Source organism: Ascaphus truei, chromosome 4, assembly GCF_040206685.1.
Source record: "Ascaphus truei isolate aAscTru1 chromosome 4, aAscTru1.hap1, whole genome shotgun sequence".
Classification (NCBI taxonomy): domain Eukaryota; kingdom Metazoa; phylum Chordata; class Amphibia; order Anura; family Ascaphidae; genus Ascaphus; species Ascaphus truei.
This window is the reverse complement of record NC_134486.1, coordinates 404,159,343-404,179,208: the sequence shown is the minus strand read 5'-3', so window position 1 is coordinate 404,179,208 and position 19,866 is coordinate 404,159,343. Positions and strand designations below refer to the sequence as shown.

The following is a 19,866-nucleotide window of genomic DNA, read 5'->3' as shown; positions in this document are numbered from 1 at the left end:
GAGCAGTGTGTGTGCAGTGAGTGTGTGCAGTGTGCAAAAAAAAAAATGTAAAAAAAAATTTTTTTAAAAATTTTTTTTTTTTTTTTTTTTTTTTTTTTTTAAAAAACGGGAGCCACGGGAAAACCGCGTTATAACCGAATCGCGGTATAACGAGGCGCGTTATAACGGGGTTTAGCTGTATATATATATATATATACATATATATATATATATATATATATATATATATATATATATATTTGTATCTGTCTACTTCATAATAAAAACAGTATTGTACTGCTTATACTTAATTGTAATGTACATTATAAGTTGCACATTAACATGCAGGCAGGCGTCGTGGTTTTCTTTGATACAATTAGCTAATTACATTCCATATTCAGTACGAAACATTATGGCATATTATTATGTAACGTGATCAACTTTGCATTTTATATTAGCTGATGCCTTCCTATGGGGCACTAAGAACAAAACACAAAAAAAATTGAAGGGAACGGTAGGGATCGGAGCAGTAGGACACATAATCTGGCAGCAATGCAGTGGGGTCTGATTCCTTACGGAAATAATGACATTGCTTAAACCTATTTGGAACAATGAAGACTGCAAGAAGAAATGGCAAAGGCACAACATGGATCCATTATCTTGACAATGACAGTTACAATAGGAAATGTTCTAAACTATTCTCATTAAAGCAAGAACACCTTATTCCTGCCGTCCTTTCAGTGCTTTGTTACTATAGAAACTGAAAGCGACACGTTCCCTTTAATTATGCGTTCAGACACTTGGAAGATTCAGGTTTGAAAATCATTTCATCCACATCTTTCCCTGCGCATTAACCCTCCATTCCGGTCTAAATCAGCAATATCTCCCCAAATGTTATACAGGGGGAAGAATCCTCAAATGCTGCACATGTATATTGCGTATTATTGGCTTTGCCATGCACTGCAAGCCCCATCTGGCAGCAAAGAAGCGATGCTAGGGGTTCTGAACTCCAGTTCTCAAGACTCCCCCCTCCCCAACAGGTCACGCTTTAAGGATATCCCAGCTTCAGCACAGGTGGCTCATAGGCTCAGTGAAAAAACCCTCCTTCAGCACAGGTGGCTCAATCAGTGGCTCAGTCGAAGATGGATCAATAAATCCCACCCCTTGTGTTGTGCTGGTATTCTGATAACCTTGTGCTCTAATATTTATATACACATAATGTATATACATATACACAGTATGTATATACATTAAATTATATATATATATATATACAGATGCAGCGGCCGTTATTCGAACAAATCACGGAGCCGTTTTCGTGTGCGCTGCTGTATTCTACGCGGCATGAACGTGGCCAACCGCCCCAGGCACACGTGTTTATCGCGGTTGCTTTGTTCGAATTTCATGGATTCTGTTTCTTTGTGTGCAATGAAATGAATGAATTGTAATGTGTACAGTACTGTGCTACTGTCAATTTCAGGTGTTTAAAAACCAGAACACTAAAATGCCATTTTCTGCACTCGCACCTTAAGGCTGGAAGGTACGGTTGGAAGAAATCACGCACCATGACATGGGTATTCCGAGGTATACAACGCCTGAAGTGTTCAAATAACAGCCGCATGCACACACAGGCATACACACACAGTGGTGAGAAAAAGTTTGTGAACCCTTTAGGATTATCACATATTTCAAACATAAAATGTTATTAGATCTTAATCTACTGTAAGTCCTCATATAAGATAAAGATAACCTGATCAAACAAATGACACAAAACATGATACTTTTCAAACATTTATTTATCCACAAATGATTCCACATTCAATTTCCACATGTAAAAAAGTATGTGAACCTTTTGATTCAGTACCTGGTGGCGACCCCTTGAGCAGCAATGACTTGAACTAAGCTTTTCCTGTAACTGATGGTCAGTCTCCCACATCGGTTTTGAGAAATTTTCGTCCATTCCTCCTTACAGAACTGCTCAGTGACATTTGAGGGCTTTCTTTCATAGACAGCTCGCTTTAGGTCCTGCCAAAACATTTCAATGGAGTTTAGGTCCGGAGTTTGACTAGGCCATTCTAAAATGCGGAATTTCTTTTTCTGCAGCCATTCTTTTGTAGATCTGCTTGTATGTTTAGGATCATTGTCTTGCTGCATGACCCACTTTTGCTTCAGCTCACAGACGGGTGGCCTGACATTCTTCTCTAGAATCTTCTGAATTCTCTAGAATTCAAGGTCCCGAGGCAGCAAAGCAGCCCAAACTATCACACTCCCACCACCATCCTTGACGGTTGGGATGATGTTCTTCTGTTCAAATGCAATGTTTGGTTTTCATTAAACATAATTTTTCTCATTGAGGCCAAAACGTTCTACCTTTGACTCATCTGTTCAGGGAACATTGTTCCAGAAGACTTGTGGATCATCTATGTGCTCATTGGCAAACTTCAGATGGGCAGCACTGTTCTTTTTGTGTTAACACAGATTCCCAGTCTCAAACTCCCACACCCAACACAAAGTAAATATATATTTAGTCAACCAGAGCGCTATTGAGCGTGGCAATTGTATATAACAAGAGACAGGGGGTGCCCAACGCTGCATCCAATTGACAAAACACATAACACATGTGTTTTGTCAATTGGATGCAGCGTTGGGCACCCCCTGTCTCCTGTTCTTTTTGTGGTTCTAATTATCCCTTTTAATTTAGCTGAGATGGCATCACAAGATGAGGGTGACATTCAATGGTAACTAGGTCGATTTAAGATGGACTGTTGAGAAATTACTCAAAAATCTGAGAGCAGTGCTTGATATTGAGGATCCAGATAAAAGAGGAACTGTATTAAAGATTCTCTACTCCCTCAAAATATTATAATATATATCTTTTGATGAGCAGGATTTGCAACCCTGAGATCAAGGTCCCCAAGATCGAGGTCCAAGGTCCCCAAGATCGATGTGGCTGTTGCCAAGCTATCCTGCAATAAAACCATTCCCTTAGAACACCAGATGGTTCATCCTGACTGTATGATGGACAGCGATCTTAAAAAGCATCCCCTATGTTAACATGATCTTTCTTTGGCATGTATTGCCAGAACAATTAAGATCTGGAACGGGAAGAATTGTTCTTGTTCAGTGAAGTACTGTATTATCTGATTGCGAAAACATCTGGAGGAAAAGGGAATGACCTTCCATAAGAAAGAAGGAAGGGCTAGAATATCCAGATCGAATTGCTTGCTTTTCGGAGGGGCAAATGCGGGGTTATCCTCTTGTGAAGCTAAATCTTTGAGACCCCAAAAATCCTTTTAGAGAGCATTGTTTCCCCGAGCTTCTACCTCCAAAGGGAAGTTTTCTTCCAGGTCCCAGAGGTCCTATTTCAAGTTATACAAAATGAAGTGAGTCCTGGTGCAGGCACTGCAGACTGTGGGAGCAGGCTTTCCAAGTTTCTACGTATTGTACATCAGTGGACCCAAATTAATCAAATGAATGTATTGTCTCGTGGTCTATTATTCCATCATAACCCTCATGGTTTTTTTACCTGGTGACCTGGAAATTGATGGGCAATCACTATATAAACTGCGATTAAGGGAGGAAACCATTAACCACCTGTTAGCAGCAAGCGTAACATCTGCCGTTTACAACAGAATATAGAAACATGTCTGGGCTTGGTGCAATTGAAACATTGTTTATTTAAAGGCAACTACAGTATTATGCAAATCATCAACCTCCTGCGAGCATTAAAGTATGAGTGTCAGCAGTTGCAGCGCTTTTTCAAAAACCTATTTAATGTAACCCACTCATCAGCAGCTTGATGCAAGCTATGTCTAAAATGTTGTCAGGGAATAATGTCACTAGTTCCAGTTTGAATATCATGCTGGAAGGACTTAAATTCTGATATTTTTTGAACCCACTTAAAAAGGTTCCAATGGGAACCCTTACCATAAATGTGGTAGAAGAGTGGGGGAGCTGCAAGTGTTGTCCTTTCTCTCCAAATACACCATTCTATCAAGATAAGGTAATTTTAAGGACTGGATCAGAGTTTAGATAGAAGGTTGTTCCCTCATTTCACCTTCACCAGGAAATCTTCACTCCTTCATTCTGTTTGAATCCTCGAAACAAAGAGAGTAAATTCCATTCTTTTGATGTGCAAGAGCTCTTAGACTATACCAAGACTGTACCAATGACTTTAGAAATTCAGAGGCTATTTATCCTATTTGAAGATCCCAAACAAGAGCTCCAGTAGAGTGGGTGATTAAAGCGATTATCACAGTCTACAAAAGTCTAGGTTTACCATCTCCATTATCTACCCGAGTTCATTTCGCCAGAGCCATGGATACAACCTAGGCGCATAGCGGCTGTGCACCAGCTGCACACATCTGCAAAGCAGTCACCGTCTTCTATCCATACACTCATCAAGCATAATAAGATGGGCTTTCAAGCCTCTGCGGATGTGTAAGGAATCCGCTCCTCGGTTTAATGTTTGCCTTACCTTGCAGACCTGTGCAGTCCTGGAACACTTCCCCTGATATTTACTGCAGCCTGGATTCACTCACCAAAGCAATACTGCCACACGCCCCTTCTGCCATTGGTTCTCTGACCTTTAAGTGTTGCCTTCCCACAATGCTCCCTGCCGAGCATAGTCCTTCCTGGATGTCTCTGTGTTCTGCCATAAGCCTTGTCTTGTCTATCTCCTTGGTTCCTGAGACCGGCTGCTAGTGTCACGCAGCGGTCTGTTCTTGTGCTGAAGCGGAGTACTCTCCTTGTTGTCTTCAGCTCCCTGATTCCTGTGACCGGCTGCTAGTCTCATGCAGCGGTCAGTTCCTGTTTCCTGTGCTGAAACTGAGTACTCTCCTTGTTACTTCAGCTCCTTGTTTCCTGTGACCGGCTGCTATATTCATGCAGCGGTCTGTTCCTGGTTTCCTGCACTGAAGCGGAGGTTTCCCTGTGTATCTTCAGCTTCCTGGTTCCTGGGGCCTACTCTTTCCCTAATCTAGAGAGGCCGCGTCCTGGTTCCTGCGCTGAAATGGAGGATTCCCCAGCCCGCTCAGGACTCTTGCGCTGAAGCACTGGTTTACCAGTGCAGCTAGGCGGTGTGCTACTCTTGTCTGTCTACCACCTCCTGAGACCAGTACCATGGGCCATGGTCGCCGCACGCGCAGAGACCACTCCCGCGCTCCTAAGCTGAAGCGGGGCTCTCCTGACTACCTGTTGCCGAACTCCTGCTTGAACAACGTTTACCCTGATGTCTCCAGTCCTGACCCTGGCGTGTCCACCGACGATGCTGTCTTCTCCTATCCTGATCCTGCTACGTACGACTACGAACTGCGCAATCCGGATCAGCCTGCGCGGTCTAAGGTCGGTGCTTTTACAACCCCACCTCAGCCACGCGGTCCGACCCAGGTTTGTGGTGAGCACAGTCGTGACAGTATGCTCGGCCCCACAAACTCGGACCGCCCTGTGGTGAGGGTTGGTATGTTTCTGTCTGAAATCCTGTCCCGGCCTGTAGACCAGTCCCAGTTTGAAAACCAGTATCTGTGCGAAATACTACCCCTGATTGAAGATCAGATTATGTATGAAGGTTTAACCCCGTTGCAAAGACAATGCCGTAACGATCTCATTAGTAAGGCTTATTGCCTCAAGGACTTAAAACAGTCTCTGGCCGATTGTGTTTGCTCCTCTGGTTCCCCTTTAACCTGGGATAATGTGCATCCTATCAAACTTGCCAACGCCCGAAATGCACTCCTTGCCTTGGCCTTATCATTGGACATTCACCTAGTACAACAGGACCCTCTCTTCATGGTGGTTCATGCTCAAGACACACTCCGTGTACTTTCCCTGACTTTGGACATTTGCATAAAGGAACAGGACCCTCTCCTCGCCAGCTACGCTGCCGCTTGGCAGTCCACCTGTGCTGCCAGTCCTGTCGCTAAACCTGGGGACGTATCTCCCTCTCCAGGAAATGACCAAACTGACCCACTATCACTGCCCCCTAACATAGATGCTGCCACGGTCCCTAGCCCTGATGGTACACCCGGGTACTCTGACACCAATGATACGTCTACGTTAACCCCTGCTGATCAGTCCTGTGAGGTTCCCCTGGAGTATACGTATATTTCTCTAGCCAACACTAAGGCTCTAGTATCCGAGAACAAGTCCCTTTTTCCCTCTATTCCTAACTTTGAATCTCCCTTTTCAGCCCTCGAAGTTTTTCCTGCTTTAACCCCTGCTAGGCAGTTCTGCATGCCTTCCCTGTCAGGGAACAAATCCCTCCTACCTCCACGTACTCAGCTTCAATTTCTAAGTTCTGTTCCCAGGGTCATTCCGGTATTAAACCCTGTGGGGCAGCTCTCTGAGTCCCCTTTGGTAACCCCCTGTTCTCCGCCAGCCATGGTCACGTCCCTAGCTCCAGAGGAAGAATCCCTTGTCTCACCTATTACAGAGGAAAAACTCTCTATGTTCTACTCTCAGGTATTATCTGCTTTAACTCCTGTAAATTCTTGCTGCCTCCAAGCTAATGCCTTCGTTCTAGCCTCAGAGAATGTGTCCCCAAGTCCTATAGCAGAGGTTGCATTAAATGACTTCCCCAAGGTTGCTGAATCCTTAGTTAGTTTTTGCTATAAAACCCCTGCTTCAGCTCAAGTTTCAGCTGCTGTGCCCCCTGAAACTTCGGCTAAAGTTCTGATTCCAGTTAAATGTATTCAGTTACCAAGTTTTTCCCTAAGCTTGGTCGCAGAGTTCCCATTTCCAGGTACTTCGCTGAACCAGTCTGTCACCCAGAGAGCGATGATCCCTGCTTCAGCACATAGTCCCCACGTCGTGGAATCTGCAGTCATTTCTGGTTTCCCAGACACTCCTTACCAAATACCCACTTCAGAGACCAGTACAGTTATGATTACCCCCCGTGTACTGTCTGTGTTCTCCCCTTCTCAAAGCTTAGGGTTAAAACCGTACAGTGGTCAGTATGCCCCTCCTGGGGTTCATGTTGTGTTCCCAGGAATGTTTGCTGACACACTGTTTTCACTTAAAAGCGACGCTTTTTCATATGTGCTAGCTAGAAGCCTGCACACAGTTTCCCCTCTCTCTGAAATTTGCCTTGTCGGCCCTGATACTCGGAGAGGTAAAAACCTCCCTTCAGATTCAGAATCTCTTTCTATAGAGGTCGTCCTTGCTGTTAGTTCCCCTGATTTCTCTGCCCATGCAAACCCTCCAGGGATCAGCATATCGGTTGTTACCCCCTTAGTACAGTCTGAGACCACCCTGCTTATATTACAAGTCCTGGTGTTTAAATCTGAGCTATTTAGTTTTACTGCTCTTGCTAAACCTCAGTCCCTCAGCACTGCAGCTAAACGTGCTCCAGCAACCGTTGGGTTACTCAGGGTAAAAATTAAAATTCCTGTCTTAAAGGGTACTTTCTCACACATGTCCAGCAAACCTAGAACCTCAGTGATTGATTCTAAGTCACTTATCACTATATCTGATGTTCTCACTAGTCAAACCCTGACACCCTAACCACTGGCTAGGAGTCCCGGTATCAGAATTTTTGCACTAGTAAACACGCCTAAATCTGTTTTTGTCATGACAAGCACCCCTGTTGTTAGGGCCCTTGCAGTTTTGGATAAGACTCCTTTTACTTCAAAGGTTTCTGCTATTAAGAGTTTCCACGGTTCCAACTTACCGCTTATTGTCTCTTTAACTCCCATCATTACTCTCCCATTACCAGTCACTAATTCTCAGGCACCAGCTCCTGACGCTAGTTCTCCTATCGGTACCCCTGCTTTGCGAGATGTTTCTGTTATGGATTCCGAGCCTCCAGCTCCGGAGTCAATTCCTTTACTCACTGCGGTTTTTGTAATCTCTCAGGTCCCTGTCACTGAAGTACAGACTTCAGCTTCTGAGGTTAGCTCCCCTCCCTCCGCTACCCTTGCTCTGCCTGATTCTCAAGTTTCTGATATTAAAGCCCCATAGCCTATTCCTACTCCCCAGACAATACTATCTCCCACTGAGGGATCCCCAGTATTTGAGAGCTCCACTGCTGAGTGCTTCTCTGCCTCTGTGAAACGATGTTTTCCCCCCTCGGAACCTTCTGTTGCCCCTGTTATTTCCTTTGAGTTGGAAATACTCTGTACGTATCCCAAGATTTCGGTCTCTATGTCTGGTTTACTGCTTGCCTTGTCCCCTTCCATACCAATACCGGGAAATGCTCCCACCCACCCTATACCCTCGCTGACCACTACCTGGGAGACCTCTGGAGGAGAAGTCCCTCTCAAATTCCTACATGCAGAGGTCAGCCAAGACTTTGTCTGTCCCGAAGGTCGCCCGGGTATATTCGATCAACTATCAAGGCCGCTTATCCTAAATTCTGGTCCCATTACTAAAGACTGGGCTCCCAGTGGGGGTTCTTCTGCCGTTTCTGCTCCGGATTCCTCTGGTTCTTCACAGCCTTGGATTCCCAAGCCATTTCGCAGGGGGGGGGGGGGGCAGGTACCAATGATATCTCTACCACCACTCTCATATCCTAGAACAGTACTCACCAAGGAACTGCTCATTTACGGATCCCCTTTCCGCCTAAAAAACTTTAGGAACAACTCGATGTCCCCGAGACCCATGGATGGCCCTAGCTGGCCGCAGTTCTCTCCGGGGGCTGGGGGTACACAAAGGAGTGACCACGAGTCTCTGAACCATGACTCCAACACCAATCCTAGACGGTTCAGGAACAACTCCTGCTCACCCAACTCTATGAGTGGTCTTCTTCGCCCGGAGGTCTCACGTGAAGGGGGGGATACTGTAAGGAATCCGCTCCTCGGTTTAATGTTTGCCTTACCTTGCAGACCTGTGCAGTCCTGGAACACTTCCCCTGATATTTACTGCAGCCTGGATTCACTCACCAAAGCAATACTGCCACACGCCCCTTCTGCCATTGGTTCTCTGACCTTTAAGTGTTGCCTTCCCACAATGCTCCCTGCCGAGCATAGTCCTTCCTGGATGTCTCTGTGTTCTGCCATAAGCTTTGTCTTGTCTGTCTCCTTGGTTCCTGAGACCGGCTGCTAGTGTCACGCAGCGGTCTGTTCCTGTGCTGAAGCGGAGTACTCTCCTTGTTGTCTTCAGCTCCCTGATTCCTGTGACCGGCTGCTAGTCTCATGCAGCGGTCAGTTCCTGTTTCCTGTGCTGAAGCTGAGTACTCTCCTTGTTACTTCAGCTCCTTGTTTCCTGTGACCGGCTGCTATATTCATGCAGCGGTCTGTTCCTGGTTTCCTGCACTGAAGCGGAGGTTTCCCTGTGTATCTTCAGCTTCCTGGTTCCTGGGGCCTACTCTTTCCCTAATCTAGAGAGGCCGCGTCCTGGTTCCTGCGCTGAAACGGAGGATTCCCCAGCCCGCTCAGGACTCTTGCGCTGAAGCACTGGTTTACCAGTGCAGCTAGGCGGTGTGATACTCTGGTCTGTCTACCACCTCCTGAGACCAGTACCATGGGCCATGGTCGCCGCACGCGCAGAGGCCACTCCCGCGCTCCTAAGCTGAAGCGGGGCTCTCCTGACTACCTGTTGCCGAACTCCTGCTTGAACAACGTTTACCCTGATGTCTCCAGTCCTGACCCTGGCATGTCCACCGACGATGCTGTCTTCTCCTATCCTGATCCTGCTACGTTTGTGGCGAGAACAGTCGTGACAGGATGCTCGTAGCAGTGAGAGTGCTGCAAACTATTGTGAAATAACATAGCTGAAATGGGACGTCCAGCACCGATGAAGTTTAGTTTTGGGAAATCCTATTAGTCTATGGCTGCCATGGGGATGCAGAGGAAAGGAAAAATTGACTCCCAATATTTGCCTTTCCTTTAGTCCCACAATGGCAGTATACAGTGCCTCCCCCAACATTTATTTTGGTCACGGTTCCTATGAAGTTATTGTAGCTCTTAGATTGTATGCACGTTTGTTCTCTGCTAACTGTGCTCTTTTATAAAGTAGCTTGGGGGACCTTCTCAGAAAACTGGAGTTGGGAGAAGAGGGAAGAGCTATATACTCCCAGAGGCTGTCTCTTCTTGTTGTTTGCCCGAAGATGAGGAGTTTCCCAATCACCTTTGGATGCCATGAAAGGACAAGAGTGAAAGCAAATATTGTACGTAAATGCCCCCCTTTTTTGTTGATAATCCACCGATTGATGAAAGAAAATCATATTTAATACTAGGTATATCAATTATATATATTCCTTAGATAGTGAGGCACAGCATAAACGGTTGTTTCCACAATTACTGAATGAAATGACCTACGAACGCCAGTCACACTGGCATTGACACAGGACTTTGACACGTTAGACTACCTTGATGTCACTACTGTATCTACATATCAGAAACTTGTTTTTCTACACTTAAAAAAAAATTAAAAAAACACACAAATCGTAACACTGCTTTTTGCATGTAGTATCCACCCAACCCTTCTCAAACAAGGTCTGCCTTTGTCTCAGATGCTTAAAACTCTCTGACTAGCAAGTGACCCAGATTTAGCCAGAATAGAGATTAGTACCTTGGGCCAATATTTCTTGGAAAGACTATGTTATCCCAAGGAAGTCAAAATAAGCATGAACTGTGGTGAACATTGACACGTTTAACTGTCTTGTCCACCAACAATGTAGCAACCCAACGTAAATATTGCTCATCTTTTATTACCGCATACCACCGCTTTTAAGACATCCATTTATAAGTGCCATTTTTTGACCACAGACACATCTTTTCCGGAATCTATATGCAACAGATCTAATGTGTTAAAGAAAGGAAAAATAATCTTACGTACTTTTTAGTTAAGACTGACCCTTCTTCTAGCTACCAGAAGAATTGCCAACTACTTGTATTCCTTCGCGTAAACATGTACTGTATGCTATCAATGTACCAATTGTATCATCTGCACTCGCAATGATCATTTCATCGGCCTCATGATGGATGCTCTATAGCAGAATTAATACAATCTTGCAACTCAACCGTTTCCTCAGAGAGTGACTTTATGAGAGGACGCACCCGAAATGTCCTCTTTGAGCTTATTCTGGCAGGTAGCCAACTCAAAGTGGCTGCAATTTACCATCAAATGATTCACGGCCATAACCAGGTACTCTTTACCAATGTGAATCAAATTACTGGACAATTTGGGATTTCCGGTTTAATCTAAGGTCACTGACCATATTGGTTAATGGGTGGTGTGGCAGTGTTACTTTTGTTTCTCTTTAGTATCTTTTCTCATGAATGATTACAATTATATAGATTATATAATGTTACCTTTCAGATGCCCAATATTGGTGCCTTTCTTGGGCCCAGATCCACAAAAGGGTGCCAAGCTTTTCATACAAATGGGAATAAAGCCGTGCTAAACCCTTTCCAACATTGAGGTACTGTATTAATAAACATACCTGAGCAGACTTCCTCATATGAAGGGTTGGACGTATGGCCTCCTGCATATCCAACCTGGGTAGAATAGACACCTTTTTGGCTCCAGAACTTCTTTTCTGCTCCCCAGAAGCAGCCCATGCCTAAAAACACACAATCCTGTTATGTAAAAACAATTGACATTCACTTTTGAGAACAATACTGAAATGTTTCTGTTTTGTTTGCTGTTCACTACAGTACCCTACATTTCTTTAGTACTAGTCATTAAATAAGTTATCCAGTGTGTCAAATCCGGGTGAGAAAAAACTGGGGTATACTACATGGGTCATATACCCTCTCTGCGGTGGAAGGACGTCACCTACTCCATATTAATGGAGATATTCTCTGCACATATGGAAAAGAGAAATATAAGAGAAAAGGAGAACATAGCGTAAAACCCCTTTACTGATAAAAATAAGTAAAAAAAACGCATACATTTCACTCAAGTGTTTGTGAGTATAAAGTCTTTAGAGCGTATAGATGTCGCCCCGAGCATTCTTTGGGTGCGGTTGAAGTATTGGCGTTGTCCCAGCGCTCCACTCTCCGCTCCCACCTCTGCCAGTTCCTCGATCGTCACATGCACGGACGTCCGCTGGCGTAGAAGGACTCCTCGGTGCTCAACCGCATCCAACGAAGGATTGGGGCGACATCTAAATGCTCTAAAAGGCTTTATACTCACCTACACTTGTGAGTGAAATTTATGAGTTTTTTATTTATTTTTTTATCAGTAAATGGTTTACACTATTTTCTCTCCCTCTCTGTTATTTGTCATTTCTACATGTGCTGAGAATCTCTCCTTTAGTATTGGGCAAGTGACGTCATCCACTGCAGAGAGGGTTTTTGACCCAGTTTTTCCACGCCCGGATTTACCACATTGGATAACTTTTGCACAGATTTATTTTTAAAGTCTGAACATTTGGAGCTGCGTCTCAACGAGGGTCTGGAAGGTATATATTTATATGTATGTCATTTTGTGAGTGTGTAAGAATTTTGCGCTTCATTTTCTGTTTTGCTGCATTAAATAAGTTATGGTGGGTAAAAAAGGGACAAAACGTTTGGCACTTTCTTTTACCCACTATGACTTATTTAATGTGTGGTTGAAACCGCTTCGAGTGTGACGTTGCAAAGCCAGTTATAACCAGCCAAAAGGTCTAAACAGCTGTCTGTGAGTAGGGCTACTGGCAATGCACTTCTTTAACCCAGGCTGTGCTGGAAAGCTGTGTAATGCGGCAGGTAAAGCTGTTAAAATGGATGAGAAGTAAAGAGTGACACTGTGTGCTCATTTGCATGTCATTTCCCAGAATCCCTGGCTGCAGTGGAAGCACAGTATGCTGAGAGATAATGGGCAAAGGCAGAGTTGCAGGCCTCTCTGAGATGTGTGAATGTGCTCACAAGGAGGTATTTTTAGTACTAGGGACACTTTCAAGACGCTGCAACGAAACACGGTTCCCCAAGCTGTTATACTGCAAAACATTCCCCCTAGCACAGAAGAATTTGCAAACCAAGACCCAAATATGTCTGTCAGTTCCTCTGAATCCTTCCCTGTTGTGAAAAGCTCAGCCTCAGAGAGTATTTTTTTTATCTGGCGGAGATATTTACCTTTTTTGGTGGGAAATAAATACAGTATAGCTGCCATCCAAGCCTCACCCGCACAGTCCAATAGGAAACCACAATATGATCAGTGCAGGATATTGCATCTTCCTATGGGATGACACTGGTGACCAACTCTCATTTTAGCGGCACATAAAGAGGTAAATATCTTGGGGACTGAGGAACCCCCCCAGAGCTCAGAACAGCACAGTTCAGCTGCAGGGGACCTCTGTCCCAATTCCCCCCCAAAAAAATTAACTTCAAAAATAGCGGGATTTCTTCTTTAATAGACCATTTGTTCAAATTAGTTTAATACGTTAAGCCGGCAATTTTCCACAGTAGGTAAAAATGCTATGGCTGTGGTAGGGCTTAGGTTGCCTTTGTATTTGTTATGTTATCTATCATTTATCATATATCATAATATTAATAACGTTGTTGAATGATTACATTCAAAACTATGGCAAGATAGGATTATTTGGTCTTGAAGACTAACATTTCAGCCATTACCACATTTGGTCTCACTCCTATTATTGCCAGGTGTCCGGTATTGAACTGGACTGTCCTGTATTTGGATACTCTGTCCAGTAAAAAATGAGAGGTACTGTAATACTGGACATGTATATGTCCGGTATTTCCCTCCCTGGACATGCTGACCTGACGCACCTTTCACCATTGAGTCCAGTATTTTTGGAGAAGCCACCTGGCAACCCTACTCACGGCAGCTTTGCACAGAACTCCATGGGTTTCAAGAAGCACAGGCTGAAAAACACTTCCTTATAGAGTCAACAATAACTTACAGTTGTGTGAAAAAGCAAGTACACCCTCTTTGAATTCTATGGTTTTACATATCAGGACATAATAACAATCATCTGTTCCTTAGCAGGTCTTAAAATTAGGTAAATACAACCTCAGATGAACAACACATGACATATTACAATGTGTCATGATTTATTTAAGAAAAATAAAGCCAAAATGGAGAAGCTATGTGTGAAAAACTAAGTACACCCTTACTGCTTCCATAGGAATTAAGATGCTAAGTAGCAGACAGGTGCTGCTAATCAAATGCCCTTGATTAATTAATCATCAGCAAGTATGACCACCTCTATAAAAGCCGAAGTTTTAGAAGTTTGCTGGTCTGGAGCACTCAGGTGTGTGTTAACACAATTCCAAGGAGGAAAGACATCAGCAATGATCTTAGAGAAGCAATTGTTGCTGCCCATCAATCTGGGAAGGGTTATAAGGCCATTTCCAAACAATTTAAAGTCCATCATTCTACAGTGAGAAAGAGTATTCAAAAGTGGAAAATATTCAAGACAGTTGCCAATCTTCCCAGGAGTGGACGTCCCTGGAAATTCACCCCAAGGTCAGACCGTGCAATGCTCAGAGAAATTGCAAAAAAAACAAAAGTTACATATCAGACTCTACAGGCATCAGTTAGCATGTTAAATGTTAAAGTTCATGACAGTACAATTAGAAAAAGACTGAACAAGTATGGTTTGTTTGGAAGGGTTGCCAGGAGAAAGCCTCTTCTCTCTAAAAAGAAAATGGCAGCACGGCTTTGGTTTGCAAAGTTGCATCTGAACAAACCACAAGACTTCTGGAACAATGTCCTTTGGGCAGACGAGACCAAAGTGGAGATGTTTGGCCATAATGCACAGTGCCATGTTTGGCGAAAACCAAAAACAGCATATCAGCACAAACACCTCATACCAACTGTCAAGCACGGTGGTGGAGGGGTGATGATTTGGGCTTGTTTTGCAGCCACAGGACCTGGGAACCTTGCAGTCATTGAGTTGACCATGAATTCATCTGTATACCAAAGTATTCTAGAGTCAAATGTGAGGCCATCTGTCCGACAGCTAAAGCTTGGCCGAAATTGGGTCATGCAACTGGATAATGATCCCAAGCACACCAGCAAATCTACAATAGAATGGCTGAAAAAGAAAAGAATCAAGGTGTTGCAATGGCCCAGTCAAAGTCCAGACCTCAACTGATTGAAATGCTGTGGTGGGACCTTAAGAGAGCTGAGCATAAACAAATGCCCACAAACCTCAATGAACTGCAGCAGCGTTGTAAAGAAGAGTGGGCCAAAATTCCTCCACAACGATGTGAGAGACTGAAAGTCTTACAGAAAACGATTACTTCAAGTTATTGCTGCTAAAGATGGTTCTACAAGCGATTGAATCATAAGGTGTACTTAGTTTTTCACACATGGCTTCTCCATTTTGGCTTTATTTTTGTTAAATAAATAAATAAATCATGACACGGTGTAATATAACATGTGTTGTTGTTCCTCTGAGGTTGTATTTACCTAATTTTAAGACCTGCTAAGGAACAGATGATTGTTATTATGTCCTGATATGTAAAACCATAGAATTCAACGAGGGTGTACTTTCTTTTTCACACAACTGTATATAGCGTTGAAATGTAGTACATAACATTATGGAGACACAATTGGTCCTTGAACTAGCATATAGTTTACTTTCTAGTAATTCAAAAATGTCACAAAGATGATTTGTGACTCTGGTTGGCCTTTTCAAGGTTAGAAGAAGCTGGCAATGAGATCCTAACCTAATCCTTCCACCAGGTAGACAGTGCATTATAAGATCCATACAATTTACCGGCTGAATGCAATAGATTGACCATAGTTTCCTCATATTATGTGCACTGCACATTATTTGTTATTCTATTCTGTGTGCCTTGTACTAATCCTGTTACATAGTATTGTTTAGCCACCATTACACATGTATATACTATAAATATATTTCATTTCTGGCAGAAGAGGATCGAATTGTAACTGCTTTTCTCTGTAATTATCATTAAATGTTATTCAAGTGGTTTAATGCATGTCCAATGTCAGCGATTCACGATCCATCAACGGATTTAAACTAAATTCCTAAAGCACGAGCAATATTGTACCTCACCTTATTCCAAATGATATTTTCTACAACAGTCATTTCAAAGCCTTTGTTATTGCCCTTGTTCTAATTTGAGTTCTACATCCTGGCAAAAGAAACCAGAAATTAAATACCCTATCACTACTCACGCCAAGCATTGCAAGCCTTTTCAACATGAATGAGTATGTGAAGCTGTAGGCCCAAGTAGACTAAGTGGTGCCATGATACAAGACGTGAAAGGGCAGTAAGGTCTGTCAAAGCCAACATATAAAGTCAAAAAGAAATACCAAGGCACCAAAAAAGATGCTCACAAAAGGTATGTTAAATCAAATACACATTGTAATAAGATCACAGTCATGAAAACCTGCAGGATCACACAATCTTATATAGAACGTGTAAAAGAATATATAGTATATTAGGATTTTCAGAGTATAATAAACGACTGAAAATGCAGTATAAAGGTGAACACCTTACCACAAAGGCAGACGGACATCCTAGAGCAGAGGTGGCCATCTCTAGTCCTCGAGGGGCACCAACAGGTCAGGTTTTCGGGCTATCCCGGTTTTATCACAGGTGACTTAATCAGTCGCTGCTTCAGCACAGGTGGCTCAATCAGAGGCTCAGACTTTGACTGAGCCTCAGATTGAGCCACCTGTGCTGAAGCCGGGATATCCTGAAAACCTGACCTGTTGGTGGCCCCTGAGGACTGGAGTTGGCCACTCCTGCTCTAGTGCATGAGACAGTGCCTCATAGCTAGCAACGCTGAGACAATATGGGTCATAAATGTTTCAATACTGAATAATCAAACGGTATGTAAACCTGTTAATGTAACATACTGTAACTGGTCGGGTATGCAGTGTCGGAGCTGCAATTAGGGCAAAAGTGCACCAGATCAGAGCAAAGGAATCATTTTGCAGGCAACAGAATTTATTGCACTGACGGTATTATTCTTTATCCCACCTCTGCCCTGGTCGTGCAGCAGGAGACTCTGATATACATCCTGCAGTTACTGTACTGTATATAACAAAGTCTCCTGGCTGAAAAACCAGGGCAATATCGGTGCAAATATACCGCATCAGATTTATTAAGGCAGAAAAAGTGTGGCCCTACTTTTTGCAGCCGGTATTCAATAAATAGCTCTGAGTAGGTCTCTAACGTATCACCATGGTTGAAATGTTGTCATTTTTGTACTGGTACCCGACGCACATTAATTATACATTGCAGTATTGTTAATAAAAATGAGTGTTCTGTTACCTCTAATCTGTCTAACTACATTTAAAAAGAAATAAACAACTTTATAAACTCATTAGCCATTAATACATTTGACACATTTTTTCCCCCTTCTTAGTTCACTGACAATTTATTCGAGAAGCCATATCAAATGAAAAGGATCTATTTATTGCTCTTCATAAAAAGGAAAAAGGAAACTATAAAAACTGAAATATTTGTTTTTAAAAAAATCTGACAGCTGAAAAGTCACAAAGAAAAAGAAAAAACGTCTTGCGTCGTCTTAACTTTTCATCCACAAAAGTATTCCAATGTGTGAAAAATGGTAGTTTCAGTGATTGGAAATCGAATCAGAAGATTTTCGGTCGGAGCAGAATATAGATTGCGTGACTGGGACCATCGTGGATATCAAAAACCAAATTAAAAACGCTCAAAACAATCTAAAACTGCTTAGACACGTCTGATTTTTAAAGCCATTAACCGTGTGCTGTAGTTTTCACCTATTAAACATATCACTGTTATTAGTAATTCTGTGCGCCGGATATTCTAAGCAGTGCCAGTCCATAAAACATTTTCCAAACATGGCTTAGTACTGTACTTTCATGACCAGTCAAGTAAATGGACTCAATGGTGTCTTCAGGCATAGAGTAACACCCCTTAGTAAATATGATCCATGTGACTTATTTCCGTGAATGGGGATGTAAGGTGTCTTGAATATGGTACCGTAGGTGACTTAGAGTAGAACGTCTTAGTCAATATGGACATGTACTGTATGATTAAAGTAATAAAGTAACAGTGGGGAAGCTACTTGAAGGTTAAGTACTGGTTTAATATTCAGGAGTACCTAATGGAAAACAACATAATTAGTAATAGTCAGCATGGATTTATGAAGGATAGATCATGTCAAACTAACCATATTTGTTTCCTTGAGGGGGTAAGTAGGAATTTAGACCAGGGTAATGCAGTTGATGTGGTCTACTTAGATTTTGCAAAGGCTTTTGATACGGTTTCACACAAGGTTAGTGTACAAAATAAAGAAAATTGGACTCGGTAAAAATATTTCCGCTTGGATTGAAAACTGGTTGAAGGCCAGACAAGAGCAAAGTCTCCATCTTTGCTGATGACAATAAATTGTGTAAGGTAGTAGAATCAGAGCAGAATGTAATTTCTCTTCAGAAGGACTTGGAGAGAATGGAAACATGAGCAGGCAAATGGCAGATGAGGTTTAATACAGATAAATGTAAGGTTGGGAAAAAATGAGGAGAATCCTTGATGGAGAAGGATTTCGGAGTTATTGTAGACAGCAGGCTTAGCAATAGTGCCCAATGTCATGCAGTAACTGCAAAGGCAAACAAGATCTTATCTTGCATTAAACGGACAACGGATGGAAGGGAAATAAACATAAAGATGTGCCTTTATAAAGCATTAGGCTTTGTCTATAGTGACGGCGACAGCGAAACAATGGGTGACGTCACCCGTCGCCGTCGGCGAAAGTTATGTTTTGCCGGTCGGCCGCATCGCGGGATTCCCGCAGTTTGATTTGTTCAAGGGCAGTCACGTGACGCTACGGCCCTTGAAAAATCTAATTTAGCCGGCGGCGGGTTTTCGCGACGGCGGCGTCGCTCCGTCGCTTGTTGCCGTCGCATGCACTATAAGCGCACGTGGCGGCGGCAATGCTTTTGTTTTTGGCCGAATTCGCGTCGCCGGCATATTAAGCGTGGCCTTAGTAAGACCACACCTTGAAAATGGAGTACAGTTTTGGGCGCCACTCCTTAGAATAATAATACTGTACTTGTGTGTTCTTATATAGTGCTGCCAGTTTTACGTAGCGCTTTGCAGAGACATTTTGCAGACACAGTCCCTGCCCCGTAGAGCTTACAATCTATGTTTTTGGTGCCTAAGGCACAGGGACATAAAGTGACTTGCCCATGGTCACAAGGAGCCGACACCAGGAATTCTCAGTGCCAGAGTCAGTGTCTTTACTCACTGAGCCATTCCTTCGGTTTTTAGAAAAGACATTATGAGAGAAAGTTCAGAGAAGAGCCCCCAAATTAATAAAGGGGATGGATAATCTGCCTTATGAGGAGAGGCTAGCTAAATTAGATTTGTTTATAGTATAAATGAGGCATCTAAGAGGGGATATGATAATTATATACAAATATATTCGGGGACAATACAAGGAGCTTTCAAAAGAGCCATACCATACTATATTTTTCTACATCCACACCATACAGCATCTGTCTATGTCCATACCATATCTTTCTACATCCATAATGCATCTTTGTACGTCAATACCATATGGTATCTTTCTACGTTCAAACCATACAGTATCTTTCTACGTCCATACCATACGGTGTCTTTCTACATCCATAACATATCTTTCTATGTCCATACGGCATCTTTCTACATCCATACCATACTGCATCTTTCTATGTCCATACCAGATGGTATATTTGTACGTCCATACCATACTACATCCATACCATACATACCATACGGTATCTTTCTACGTCCATACCATATGGTGTCTTTCTACGTCCATACTGCATCTATCTACAGTACGTCCATATAAGACGGTATATTTCTACATCCATACCATACAGTAGCTTTCTACGTCCATACCATACGACATCTTTCTACATCCATACCATATGTTATTTTTCTACGTTCATAACAGAGTAGATTATTGATATGCGCTCCAACAATTAGATCCAATTCTGATAAATGCTATAAGTCCTTAAATGAGATGTGGAGGATAGGTACTAGGGCTAGTGAGGTAT

General features: G+C 42.9%; 1 protein-coding gene across 7 annotated transcripts in view; it reads right to left on the bottom strand.

The window, feature by feature from the left end:
• Nucleotides 1–19,866, bottom strand: part of MSRA (methionine sulfoxide reductase A) — a 442,168-nt gene that overhangs the window by 201,802 nt on the left and 220,500 nt on the right. For 6 of the 7 annotated variants that reach the window (XM_075598684.1, XM_075598689.1, XM_075598686.1 and 3 more), the window contains one exon: nt 11,357–11,476. The exons of the other annotated variant lie outside the window; for it this stretch is intronic. In XM_075598684.1, coding sequence (XP_075454799.1) covers nt 11,357–11,476 — 120 coding nt within the window. The remainder of the gene's footprint in view (nt 1–11,356; nt 11,477–19,866) is intronic. 7 annotated transcript variants of the gene reach the window in all.